The sequence below is a fragment of the Cricetulus griseus genome, chromosome X (genome assembly GCF_003668045.3).
Source record: "Cricetulus griseus strain 17A/GY chromosome X, alternate assembly CriGri-PICRH-1.0, whole genome shotgun sequence".
Lineage (NCBI taxonomy): Eukaryota > Metazoa > Chordata > Mammalia > Rodentia > Cricetidae > Cricetulus > Cricetulus griseus.
In genome coordinates this window covers 59,770,703-59,783,045 of record NC_048604.1, presented here as the reverse complement: position 1 = coordinate 59,783,045, position 12,343 = coordinate 59,770,703, and the positions used below count along the sequence as shown (strand labels likewise).

The following is a 12,343-nucleotide window of genomic DNA, read 5'->3' as shown; positions in this document are numbered from 1 at the left end:
CTGTGCGATGCCTATGCTCAGCATCCCTCTTTGGGGCTGCACAAACCAGACACTCTACCCTGTGCAGTGAGCCTAGGCTCCGGGTGTGCAAGAGCTGTCTGGCCGGCGGCCTATTGCTAGTAGCCAAAAATATAAGCGCTTGGGCGGATCTCTTGGTTTGAGCCCTGGAGCTTACATGCCAGTCAAAGAAGTAACAGCAATTCGCAGGCGGCTGCATCAAACAATTATACCCATCCCTTTTCTCATAGACCAGCCAAAAATAACAGCAATCTGTAAACGGCTGCATCAAACAATTACCCCCACCCCTTAATCAGTTGCCATCTCTCCGCCAAGGACAGGAGTTAATCTGGATAACAATAGCGGCTCTCAACTCCCGGGGGTAGAGGGTGGAGTTTCGACTTTTGAAGGTCTGGCTTCAGGTTGAGTCTTTCTGGGATCCACAGGGGATTTTCTTCATCCTGTGAGAAAACACAATATCGCTCCCCTGGATCTTATGAGAATAGGATCCGGGCCTTTCCAAAAATCAGTTAAGATATCTTTCCATTTTACCATTTCCTTTTGGCCTTTTAGTTTTTGAGGTGAGACGCTTGGCCCGAGCGTCAATGTTAATGAGGCTTTAAAGCCCCAGGCATTCCAGGCCTTTAAGAAGTGTTGAATAGCAGGCATGGCCTTTTCCCCTATCAAAGACTGGGAAAGCCATCTGTAATTTTCTCCACTCCTCTGATGGTAAGAAGGAGTCGGTACCAAATAGTGGGGTGCTGATGGAAGCACACCCGCTGGCATTTTTGGCAGCCGATATCTATCGGGGTGGTATCGTGCTGCTTCTTTCTCTAGCTCTGCTTCCTTGCTAGAGTCTAAAATCTCAGAGTCTGAGCTGCTCAGCTCCAAGGCTTCCAGTTTCGTTGCAGGGCAGAGGCTAGGTTTCGAGTCACCTAGCTGAGCTGTTTTCTCTAAAACTTTATCTCTTGAGCTTTTAGAGTCATCAGAGCTATCAAGATTTAAAGCTTTAAACTTATTTACAGAATCATCTAACAAATTATTCACTCCCTTGTAACTAGACATCCCGGGAGGTCCTTTTTTCTTATATTTTATTGTTAGGCGCGCCCCATCTCTCATCACATTCGGTTTCTGATATGTAATTCTGGACTTCTTTAAGATTGCTACAACAGTGAGAAAAGTCAAAATAGCTCCTAGTAAAAGCATAGAAGCCTCTATATTAACCTCCCAAAATAGCAACATTCCCAAGCCAAAGTCCAGAAAAATCATACCTCTCCGAATTTCTCTCATTACATTCGGTTTCTGATATGTAATTCTGGACTTCTTTAAGATTGTCCCAAGCCAAAGTCCAGAAAAATCATACCTCTCCGAATTTACCATCCTGCAGTTCTGAATCCGCCTTGTAGCCAAGGGGTCTCCGCGGTGCTGGAGATGTTAGGCTTCCCGGGTTTCGGCACCATATGTCCCGCGCCCGCTCTGTATTCCTCGCCAGCAAGAAATACACGCAGGACACTCGGATCCTTCGGCAGACAAGCTTTAATGCATTTTACCAGAGTGGAGACATTTGAACCAAGAAAACCATCCCTTATAAAAGGCTGACCAGCCGCCTGGGACGTATTACCCTATGAATGGCTTTAGCTCCTCAGGCTAAAATGAGCCACGGGATAGGCAGAGATCAAAGGAATGGAGATTACCCAGCGCCTGTGAAGTAATTCACACCTTGGTGTCTTCAGGCAGCATTATAATGCAGGAACCGGCTTCCTACAGCTTTTTTTTTTCATTGGATTTATTGGAAGAACTTTCAAGAATCTTTATTCACACTTTTGCTGATGTTCTGGGATTTCCTTCTGAGGTTTATGAAAATCTTCAAGAATCACATAGTTGTGATGGGTACACAGTTTTGGAGTAGTTATATGCAAATATGAAAGTTCAGTGTGTTTACTTTTTATATATCATCATATATTGTGAGATTAGCAAACATATCAGTAAATGACAGCCTGCTATAGTCTGCTATACTAACATATCCCAAGAGAAGTGATATAATATGACATGAGGTGGACACATGGGAAACACCAAAAACAGTGATAATGCAGCAAGGCAAACAGACTAGCTTGAATAATTGTTGTGGATTCTGGGATACAGAAGCTATCCCAAGTTATCCAGTACCTATCTCAAAAATGACTGTCCAGGTGATAGTGGCCTGGAGACTGAAGTGTTTGAAAGTATAGACTGTAGGGCTTGCTTGATTTGTGTTTTAAAAGTGTTCTCAAACAACTTAGAGACTTACTGTCTCTAAGAAGTAGTAAGCCTGAGGGGACAGACCCCTCAAGATAAGCATTATATCAATTCAAAGATTTCTAAGCCAGCAAAAATGATTCATCAAGTAAAATCTCTTGCCACAATCCTAATGACTGAGTTTGATCCCCAGAACTCAATTTTTGAAAATACCATATGTGGTAGCTTGCACCCTAACACTCCTATGGCACACGTCCAAATAGACAAAATAACAAGAGATTCTGTGCCTCAGAAACAAGATGGAAGGAGAAAACTCTGTTTTACTCTGTCCACACAACTTCTATGGCGTAAGTGTACACACACACACACACACACACACACACACACACACACACACACACACACACACACGTGCATGCGCAATTTACATGCACATGCATGTGCACACATGCATACATGGCAAGCACATGGACATACATACAAAATTAGAAACAAATACTTTAAATATATCTCTAGGAACCTTTAAGTGAGTCCTACATATTAATAAGTTAGAAGAATTATAAATTGCTTCCTAAATTATTGGCCATGGATAGTATATGTTCTCAGCAGATAACAAAGAGTGTTTGATTAGGTTATTAGGAAATGAACTTGGGAAACACTAAAGTAATCTCTTCCTGAAATAAATAGATCACTTTGGAGGAATCCTTCATATTTCTCAATTTGGAGTTGATTAATTTATGTCTATAGTGTCTAAATTAGTGTTATCCTGCCCTTACAATAAAAGATAAAATGAATCAGAATCAAGAATATTATTCAAGGTGTTCATAATGAATCGTATCTTTGAATTGTCTTTCAGATTGTTTCTGTGGATCCAAACTTCCAATACAGACGCCCTCAAAGTATTCCGAATGATTTCATTTATTTCCGTCCTGTTAGTGCGGAAAATCGGGAAAGGGCCAGAAAACAAAAACAACAGAATCCAACTTTGACCTCTCAGCAACCCACCCATGAAGGTATCCCTCAGAGGGACATGGGGCTTACGAATGAGGTAGTGATGGCTACCACACCCCCACTAACTAAGGAGTTAGACAGCATTGCCCTTGTAAAGCCAAAAACCTCAGGGCTTCTTCGCATAGAGAAAGTACCAGTTAAGTCTCCAGGGGTGCCAGAATTTCAACGCTTAGATGTTACAGGAATTGCCAGCCCAGATGAAAGGGGGAAAGGCACCGCAATACTTGTTGCCGGTGTGCCTGGAAAGGAGGATCTAGATGATACAGAAATTCCAACTTTGCAGTTCACTGGGTTTGTACACCTGGAGGCTTTACTAAATGAGTGTTCACCATCCTCAGAATACAGTCGCCCAGGAACCCCAAGAAATCTGTGGATGGATTCTCCAGAAAATGCAGAGTCCCCAGGAAGTGATGATATGGAAGTAGCAAGAAGCATGTATCCATTTAGAGAAAGATCCATCTTTCGGCGTTCCTGGGCAGAGCTCTTAGAGGCACCACTAAACAGTGAGGGGCTCCATGTTCTCCAAACTACTCCCAAGGAAGAAAACAGAGATATGGGTTACAGAAAGCTAACAGCAGAAGAAGAGAATCAAGTAACCATCCGTCCTCAGGATCAACATTTCCAGGCTCTGCAAGGCCCTTTCCCTTTATTGCCTGAGCGCCCTAAACTCCAGCGGCAGCGCAGTCGAAGCTTACCAAGATACAGTGAAATCAGAGGCCAATACTTAAATACACCTGAATTCAAATTAGATGCAGAAGAAACTCATTTCTTCTCACATGACCGTAATTTACTAGCTGAAGGTAAGAGTTTTCTTGCTATCACTACTTTTGTAAGTTATATATAATTTTTCTTATAAGTAGACTTTCACCAGGAAGTTTATTCTCAAACATGCCACCTAGAATATCTAGCCCTTTCTATTTTGTAAAATATTTTATGATGGAATTAGTTTCTCTCCCACAAATTTAAACCTTATAATCATATTTGGTGATTGCAGCCTGATGCTGAGTTGGGTTAATTTAATCACATACCAATTAGTAATCATTGGGGGTGTGTTATAGAATATACAGACTTTTGAAGACTTCAAATTAGGAATAAAAATTCACATTTTTAAAAGAACTTCAATTTAGGAAGAAAAGCAAGAGAAAATGAGGAGTCCTCATTCATTCAGCTTTAATCCATAGAGCAGAAAAAAATGTCCACTAACATACTCATTACCCAATAACTAAGTAGTAGATAAGAAAAAAGGAATGATGTGATGATGGGCATTCTTAACCAACTGGTTAAAAATCCAACAAATAGCTTCCCTATCTCCTCTTGTATGTGAGGAAATAGCAACAAGAAAGTATGAATTGGCAAATAAACCACTAATATTTTAACCTATAATTGATTAAAGGTAATATTAACATAACTTATATTTATAACATTTTAAATCCTTGATTTAAATTTGCTACTAACTATAGAACAACATTTTTGTTTCATCTTTACACATATGTAAGCATATATAAAATGCTCCTGTGCATACTGGGTAGTATTAGGAATTTTCATGACTAACTTCTGTCAGAGTCCCGATGATACAACTTCATGAAAAGCATACCAACTAGAAATATTTTTAATATAGTTTCACCAAACTCCTGATGATGATTTCAATGAAAAATCTGAAGCCTAACCCAGAGTTTACCTGGAATTCAGACCTTGACCCATTCTGTAATGTTTCTTTTTCTGTAAATATTTAGAACTCTAAGAAGTTATTTATCAAGAAATTAAAGTCTAACCTAAGGACAGCTCAAATAACATTATCATTTCAAATGTAAAATTGATTCAACCTTATTCTCAAATTGAAGACCTACTGAAGACTGCTATTAGCAACCATGCACTGCTGAGCCAGTAAAGAGCTTGCCTTACAAGCAAGAGACTTGCTTGTTTGATTTTGAAAACTCTGGTTGCAAAACAAAGAGGACATAGTCATGTGTGCTTGTTAGCCCGGAACTGGAATTTGCTCTGTAGAAACTCTGCCAAATAAATAAATAAATAAATAAATAAATAATAAATAAATAAATAATAAAAAAGTGAGCAACTCCTGGTGAATAACATACTAGGTTGTTGTATGACTACCATGTGCACTTGCACACACAAGTGCCTGCCTGCATGCTTACATACACACACACACACACACACACACACACACACACACACACACACTTACTTCCTGGGTACTTCCAGTTCTTATGGTTACCTTTTATCTAATTTCTTGTATCCACTAAATTCTTAATTGCGTTAATCTTCCATACTACCAAAATAAATAAAACTTTCATACTAAATACCATTGTTCCTAAAAGTCCTTCAGCCTGTAGCTCTTCCCCCATTGTACCCTGGTCATTCATCCTCTTTCTCCACCTCTACATTCCAATAAACTTAAACTTCTGGTTTAGAACTTTACTCACTTTTTCCTTGTCCATCTGTTGCATCCAAAAGTTCTATTGCTAAATAAAAGTTACATAGTATGGTAAAATTACCATGCCATTTTGAGGTGATTGGACTGAGATCAAATTTGGAAATAGATCTCTCATTCTTAGTCATAGATTCTTCTCAAAACTAAAGCCCATCTGTTAATTACTTACCAAATTCTGGCTTTGTGTTTTAGCAAACATCAAGAAGAGATACAACATGGAGGAAGCCTGGCAAAGACCAATCCCATCACCTTCTGGAGAACATCTTCCCATCAAGCCAAGATTTGAGGATTCTGCAATTCGAAGAAACATTGGAATTCCTGAGGATAATTCTGCACGTCCCAGAGGCAATGTTAGAGTCCCCAAGAATGATGTCAATACTATCCCCATGGTTAATGTTGGAATGCCCATGGATAATCCTCAAGCTCTTAGAGGCAATGCTGGAGTTCCCAGAGGGGGTGGTTTTGAGGTTTACGTGGGTAATAGTGGTAGAACCTCCAGACGTATGGTATCTTCTCCACTCAATGAGCTCTCAAAGATAGGTGAACATCAGTTATAAAAACTGATACTTTACAATGCTCTCCATTGAAGAAACAAACTAGGTCACTTAACATCAAAACAGACATGCACAAACTTGACAACTCAAAATACTAAATGCAACATCTAGATTATGAATCCACAATGAGCATAATTAATCAACTTGTGATAGTTATGTATTAGATTGTAGCTAGCTAGTTTATCCTGTATACAATAATCAATTGTATATGGAATAATCTAGTTGGAGGAGTGTGTTGTAATGACTTCATTAAACAAAATAACAATTTTCAAATGACAATGTCTCCTGGTAATTTCAAGTCATCTTGGATACTTTGATAGACAAATGAAAATGACCTCAGAGGTTTTGGCATTTATTTTGATGAGTCTAGCTTAATGTTGAAGACATTTATCGAGTGAAAGCTAGAATCCAGGAGATTTAGCAGAAGATTCTTGAATATCGTACTTCTCTGAAATATTTTAAAAAGACAACTGTGGAAAAGTTCACCCACAAGAATGTTTAAATATGCCTATTTCTGTGCTTTTTGACTTATACACAGCAAAATTGTAAATATTTATGGGAAGCCTTAAAAATATAAGGAGACACATAACTGTAGAACTGTAAATAGCATATGTGGTTGTGATGTTAATAATATAAGACAATAACAGCACCACAGGATGCCTACAATATTGCATGCTAAAACTATGTTTTGTGTTTGAAAGTTAATTTTTTGCCTTTCCCAGCCCCTTGCATAAGAAGATTCAGGGTAGAAGCTAAAAATTATTGAACTTCTTTATGAGATGAATGAATAGGATGCTCTTCCCAGAAAAATGAAGATAGCATTTAATTGGCCCAGATGATCAGCCCAGTATTAAATTACTGAATCCTACTTATGTATGAAAGATGGCTTTCTGGAACATCTATTTCACACATCTTGTGAGGTAGATAAAATATTACCAGAAGGTTATGAGATTAACTGACGAATTACTTGGGAAAGTAATCTCATTACTTTGTATTCATACATAATATAAAATTTGTGCTGAGTTTTAGGGCACATGGGCCACCATTCAATTTGTACATTTAAAATTTCAACTTTCCTGAATAATGGTTGCTGAAGTTTTTACAAAACCAAGGGCAATTTGAATAATAGGTTACCACCTAACCCCTTATTGTGTGCCTTAACACATAGTGCAAGGGGTGGCAATCTTTGGACTGAAGGCAAAATCTTGCCTTTTTTATAAGATTTATTTGGCCTCTGAGGAAGGAGGTAAAGAGGCTGGCTAGCCTCCCTCCCTTCAGTCCCCATGGTTCAGCATGTGCTTCATGAACCAGGGCTTTGACCTCAGAAAATAAGGAAAGGTAGTGAGATTCTTTTCTCCTATTTCTTACCAACCCAGAAGATGGGATACCATTTTAGACTTGAGTAACCTGAATTTTACATAGTGTGGCAAAACCACAGAATAACGGAAGGACACAGGCTACTGTATTTGAGTTTACTGCCAATACTTGCCTGAGAATAAAAAAACAAACTGACAGATCACCTTGTCACATTGACTTGAAGAAACAGAGCTATTGCATTCTAATTTTCAAAGGAAACCACCTTGTGAGTGAATTTAAAAAACTCATAAGTACAATAGAAACTGAGAAATAACTTACCGAGAACTAATGTTTCTCAAAAAACAAGTAGAAAAAAGACAGTAAAAATTTGGTTCAATTATATAATATTAATATATAATTGAAGACAGTCACGAAAACACCAACTTCATCATCAACAAAACCATGCTATGTGAGTGTTATTCCTCATGATCCATATAATTTTGGATATTGTGTTTAGTGGCTTAAAATTTAAATATAAAAATATATGTAAAGTGGCCAGCTGCTTCTCTGTAAAGTTTTAAGAAATTAAATGAAACTGTTAAGTAAATATCAAACATGAAAATTGTCTAAGAAGATGATTCTCAGTCCTGTAATAGAAGTCCCTTATAGCCTTGGTTTTATGCTTCTAAATACTGTTAGTATTTATTGAGCTGAGCAATGCAAATGTTCAGTAGTACATCATTACTTATTTTCAAAGATTATGCCCTATCTTCTTAGGGTTCTCCATATCAAATTAATTCTCTAAGTCACTCAATAACATTATAATTCTGCAAAAGAGAGATTAAAGAACATAGGTTTTTTTCAATAAGAAAACTTCATAACAAAATTCATATAACTGTCAGAAAAGCTTCATTAATTACATATTAAATTTCCATCTAATCATTATGTTTTAAGCATGTTTTAGAAGTAAAAATAAAAAATACAGCAAAGTGCTTTTGATGTCTCATAAGTTACAAAGTACATGTGCCTTTTTCAGTAAATATTTCAAGACCAGAGAGAGTCACTGATGTGGAAGACAATTTTATGGAAAATGGGAGGAACTCTAAGAAAACAAAAATTAAAATAAAACTTTAGCTTTAACGTAAATAAAATTTTGCTTGATTGTTTTGAAGAGAATAGTTTTATTTATTGCTGTTTTGAAACTCATTATTTCATTAGTTAATAAAATGAACAAATAACCCTAAAGTCTATCCTGTCCTCAGATACACTAAAGTCTATCCTGTCCTCAGATACACTAATCCCCTATTAGTGTCCCTCAACCCATCCTAACTCCACTACATCCTTTACCTTTCTTATCCCCAGCCCAATTCTCCAGATCCTCCATACCTCATCCACACTGTAGCTCTTTCCTCACCCCTACACTATTTTGAGTATCTTCTCTGCTTTCCTCCTCTCCCCATCTAATTCCCACAATGACACTGTCTCCATGTTCACTACACCCTATTTATCATATTTTCCCCCAGCCTATTTCCAAGCTTTATTCCAACTCCTACCATACCCTTACTCTCTCCTGTCTCAAGTCTCCCCCACCTTTGACCTTTAAAATCCACCCCAGCACTAATCATCAATTCTCCCCACTTTTTAAACTTCAGGAACCAGGTTAGAATGAATATTAAGGTAAAGACCATGAATGAAGTAAAGATGTCTATTTGAAACCTTTGTTGATTTATAAAAAATAAAATTCCAAATGTTATATGTTTTCCATACTATATCAAGGTATCAAAATTGTAACATCCATAGTATAAAAATATCTGGATAGGAATGATGATGTGAAAATGTAGGGGCCAGAATACCATGTACTCCCCTGACAAAAATTCCTTGCTATTTAAAATAAGCTGGCTTATGCTAGCCTTTCAAAGATTATGAAAGCATATACAGCATAGGATTTAAAGAAATTTTTTAGTTTTAAATTTTAAGTTTTGCATGTCTTTCAAAGCACCAATTTTCCTTTTTATTATATATTATAAAAATCATTCTTTCGGCTCTTTGAGAAAAATAAATGGACATACAATACCAACTTCTTCATCTAAATTGTAAGATATGTTGATGAGAAACAATAAAACACGCACTTTGTGAATTTACCTAGAGCATATTTTTGCTATTAAAATAATATTTTAAGAGTTTATTTTTTAAAATGACTCACCTTTAGTAGACTTCATTATCTTAAGCAACTAATATTCACCTACAAACCAACTTCTTTATTCTTATATTAGAGTAAGATAAAAAGAAAATCTTCAAAATAAAATTCACCATAAAATGCAGTGACATTTGTTAATTCTAAATTATGATAAAACGATCAACAGTAAATATTACCAAGATACTCAAAGTTTTTGAAGATCACCATGATTATATTAACTAATTTTCATAATTTCTTCATAAATATACTTATTCAAAAATAAACACATATATTTGAGTGGTTTAAAGTTATAAAACAATAGTTTCCAAAGTTCCTTTCTTAAACCCTAACATTTCAGTGCAACATAGTGTGCAGTGCATAGTGGGATTCAAAACCAAGAAAAAGTTCCTAAAGAAGTAGTAACAATTTGGAAACACCCACTATTGTCAAAATTCAGTAAAAAAAAAAATCAAACCACCTCTACACATTCTATCTCCCCAGACTTTACACTCATCAGACACCCCAAACAAGTGTTTCAGTTTGTTCTTACTACATTCATTATGTTTCAAGTTAGTAACTCCGTATTTCTCATTTTGTACACTTATCACCAGTGACTAGAGAACAAATCTGTCTAAAATCAGCAAAAGCTGGTATGATGCTTACAGCTTTAATACTTATTCTGAATATAAATTTCCACCTTTTGAAAGTAAAGGAAACAACTTGATTTTATTTTCAGAGAAAAGCAGGACAGTTCAGTGCACTAGTATGGTGAAACATTGTCCATTTTCATTGATGCTATATTTGATTTTGTGAATTGTGTAGTGCCATTATTTGCTGGCCATTATTGACTTTTCTTGTTTAGTAAATATTTATTGTGATATGTTTAAACAAAGTACCATTCAAGGTGGTATCGTAATATATATGTGATGTGTGTGAATTGGCCTGTACTGTGTCTTTAAATAAACTGTGGTGTAGATTGATGTGATGTTTTTATTATTCAGGAGTTGAATTATTGCAGCACTAGAGTATAGAACTCCTGGTGCTCATTCTGTAAAATTATGCTAATCCTGTAAAATTCACAACAGGTATTTTAATATCTTACTAATTTAAAATTCAAATAAAGAATATTACAGAGGGGTTTATCAATTTAATAAATTGCTAAATTAATCTTATTTCAGTAGCAGAATTCACCAAACATTTATTAGGACTACGTTCAAAGCTAAAAACAAAGTTAATATTGCACCTGTTGAAGTAGCTGCTTCTTCTATTACGTAGTCTTCTATCCAAATATAGTGACATGATTTGGGCACTTTTGTTTTGAGATTTTCTTCTGTGTGTATGTGAGACACAGAGACTATCTGGAAAGAAATCTATACAACAACAGCAACAGTTTTATTTAATCATTGAAAATTTTTGCTACCACAACATATTTTTTCTTAACTACACCATAGAGATGATTTTATATTTTATTTCAACTCCAGTATTATCTAATCTGTACCTATCATATAAACCAAACATTAGCCCTGGTAGGTTGGTAAACATGAATATGGAGATTTCAAACATTGACTTTAATGTCTGAATCAGTTGTGAATAAAAACAAAGCAGTTCATCAACTTTACACATTAAAAACCTTGACTTGTTCTAAATATTTTGCCTGTTTCATTTATGAACAAAATCTCATGAAAATTCATTTTTTCTTCATGCAGATATAGACTCATGTAATATGGGTTGCACAAACCTTATTAACTAGACCACGAGAAGTATTTGGTGTTACAGAAATAAATATACCAATCCACCCTGTCTTACATCTTGAAAACTAAATTTCAACTCTTGGATAATGGTGTTTTGCCTACGTATTTTCAATTTTGTATTTGTATCTTGTTGAGACTTCTACTCTAAATTATGTAATCTATAAGTGTCAGCTGTTTCTCTTTCTTCTCAAGTACATTGTGATACTAATTGTGATTGATGTCATTTTCTTACACTATATTTCTGCCAATTACCTTGTTAATATTTTGTGTCTGGTAAAATTTATTGATGGTTAATGCCATTGTGCTGTACTCACTATTTTCCAATACATAACAATGTGTAAGGTGTATTGCAAAAATGTTTAAATTTGCTTTTTTCTAGTACGTGAATCTGCTGGAAAAAAATAAATATTTGACACAATAGTGAAAGTAATATATTTCTTCCTGAATTGAAATTGTCTTTTCCTTTAAATACTTCATATGTAAATTTGTATTTCAATAAATGGTGTCATCTGCATTCAAATATTATATTGTCTGTTTTTATTTCTTTTAAAAACACTTCCTATCAAAACATGCCTAAAACAGGCCTTTTAATAAGAAATGGGAAAAACAGCTGGGCATCATGGTAAACAACTTTAATTCCTGCACTTTGGAGGGAAAGACATGCAGATCTCTGAATTTGAAGCCAGCCTAGGCTACACAGTGAGTTCTTAGCCAGCCAGGACGACATAGTAAGACTCTGTCTCAAAATACTGCTGTTAGAAACAAATGGAAAAATGAATAAAGACAAGAAAATACAAATAAAGTTATTTGAAAGCTTGAGAACTTACTACATACCAAACATTGACAAACAAGATTTATGGAATACTTTAAATCT

At 35.8% G+C, this 12,343-nt stretch overlaps 1 protein-coding gene across 1 annotated transcript; it reads left to right on the top strand.

Annotated features, from left to right (window-relative positions):
* The first annotated feature begins 3,094 nt into the window (after positions 1-3,094).
* On the top strand, positions 3,095-11,875 carry LOC100760636. The gene is made up of 2 exons (XM_027432870.2): positions 3,095-4,043; positions 5,885-11,875. The coding sequence occupies exons 1-2, from the start codon at positions 3,263-3,265 to the stop codon at positions 6,247-6,249; spliced, it is 1,146 nt and encodes a 381-aa protein (XP_027288671.1). The 5' UTR covers positions 3,095-3,262; the 3' UTR covers positions 6,250-11,875.
* Positions 11,876-12,343: the final 468 nt, after the last annotated feature.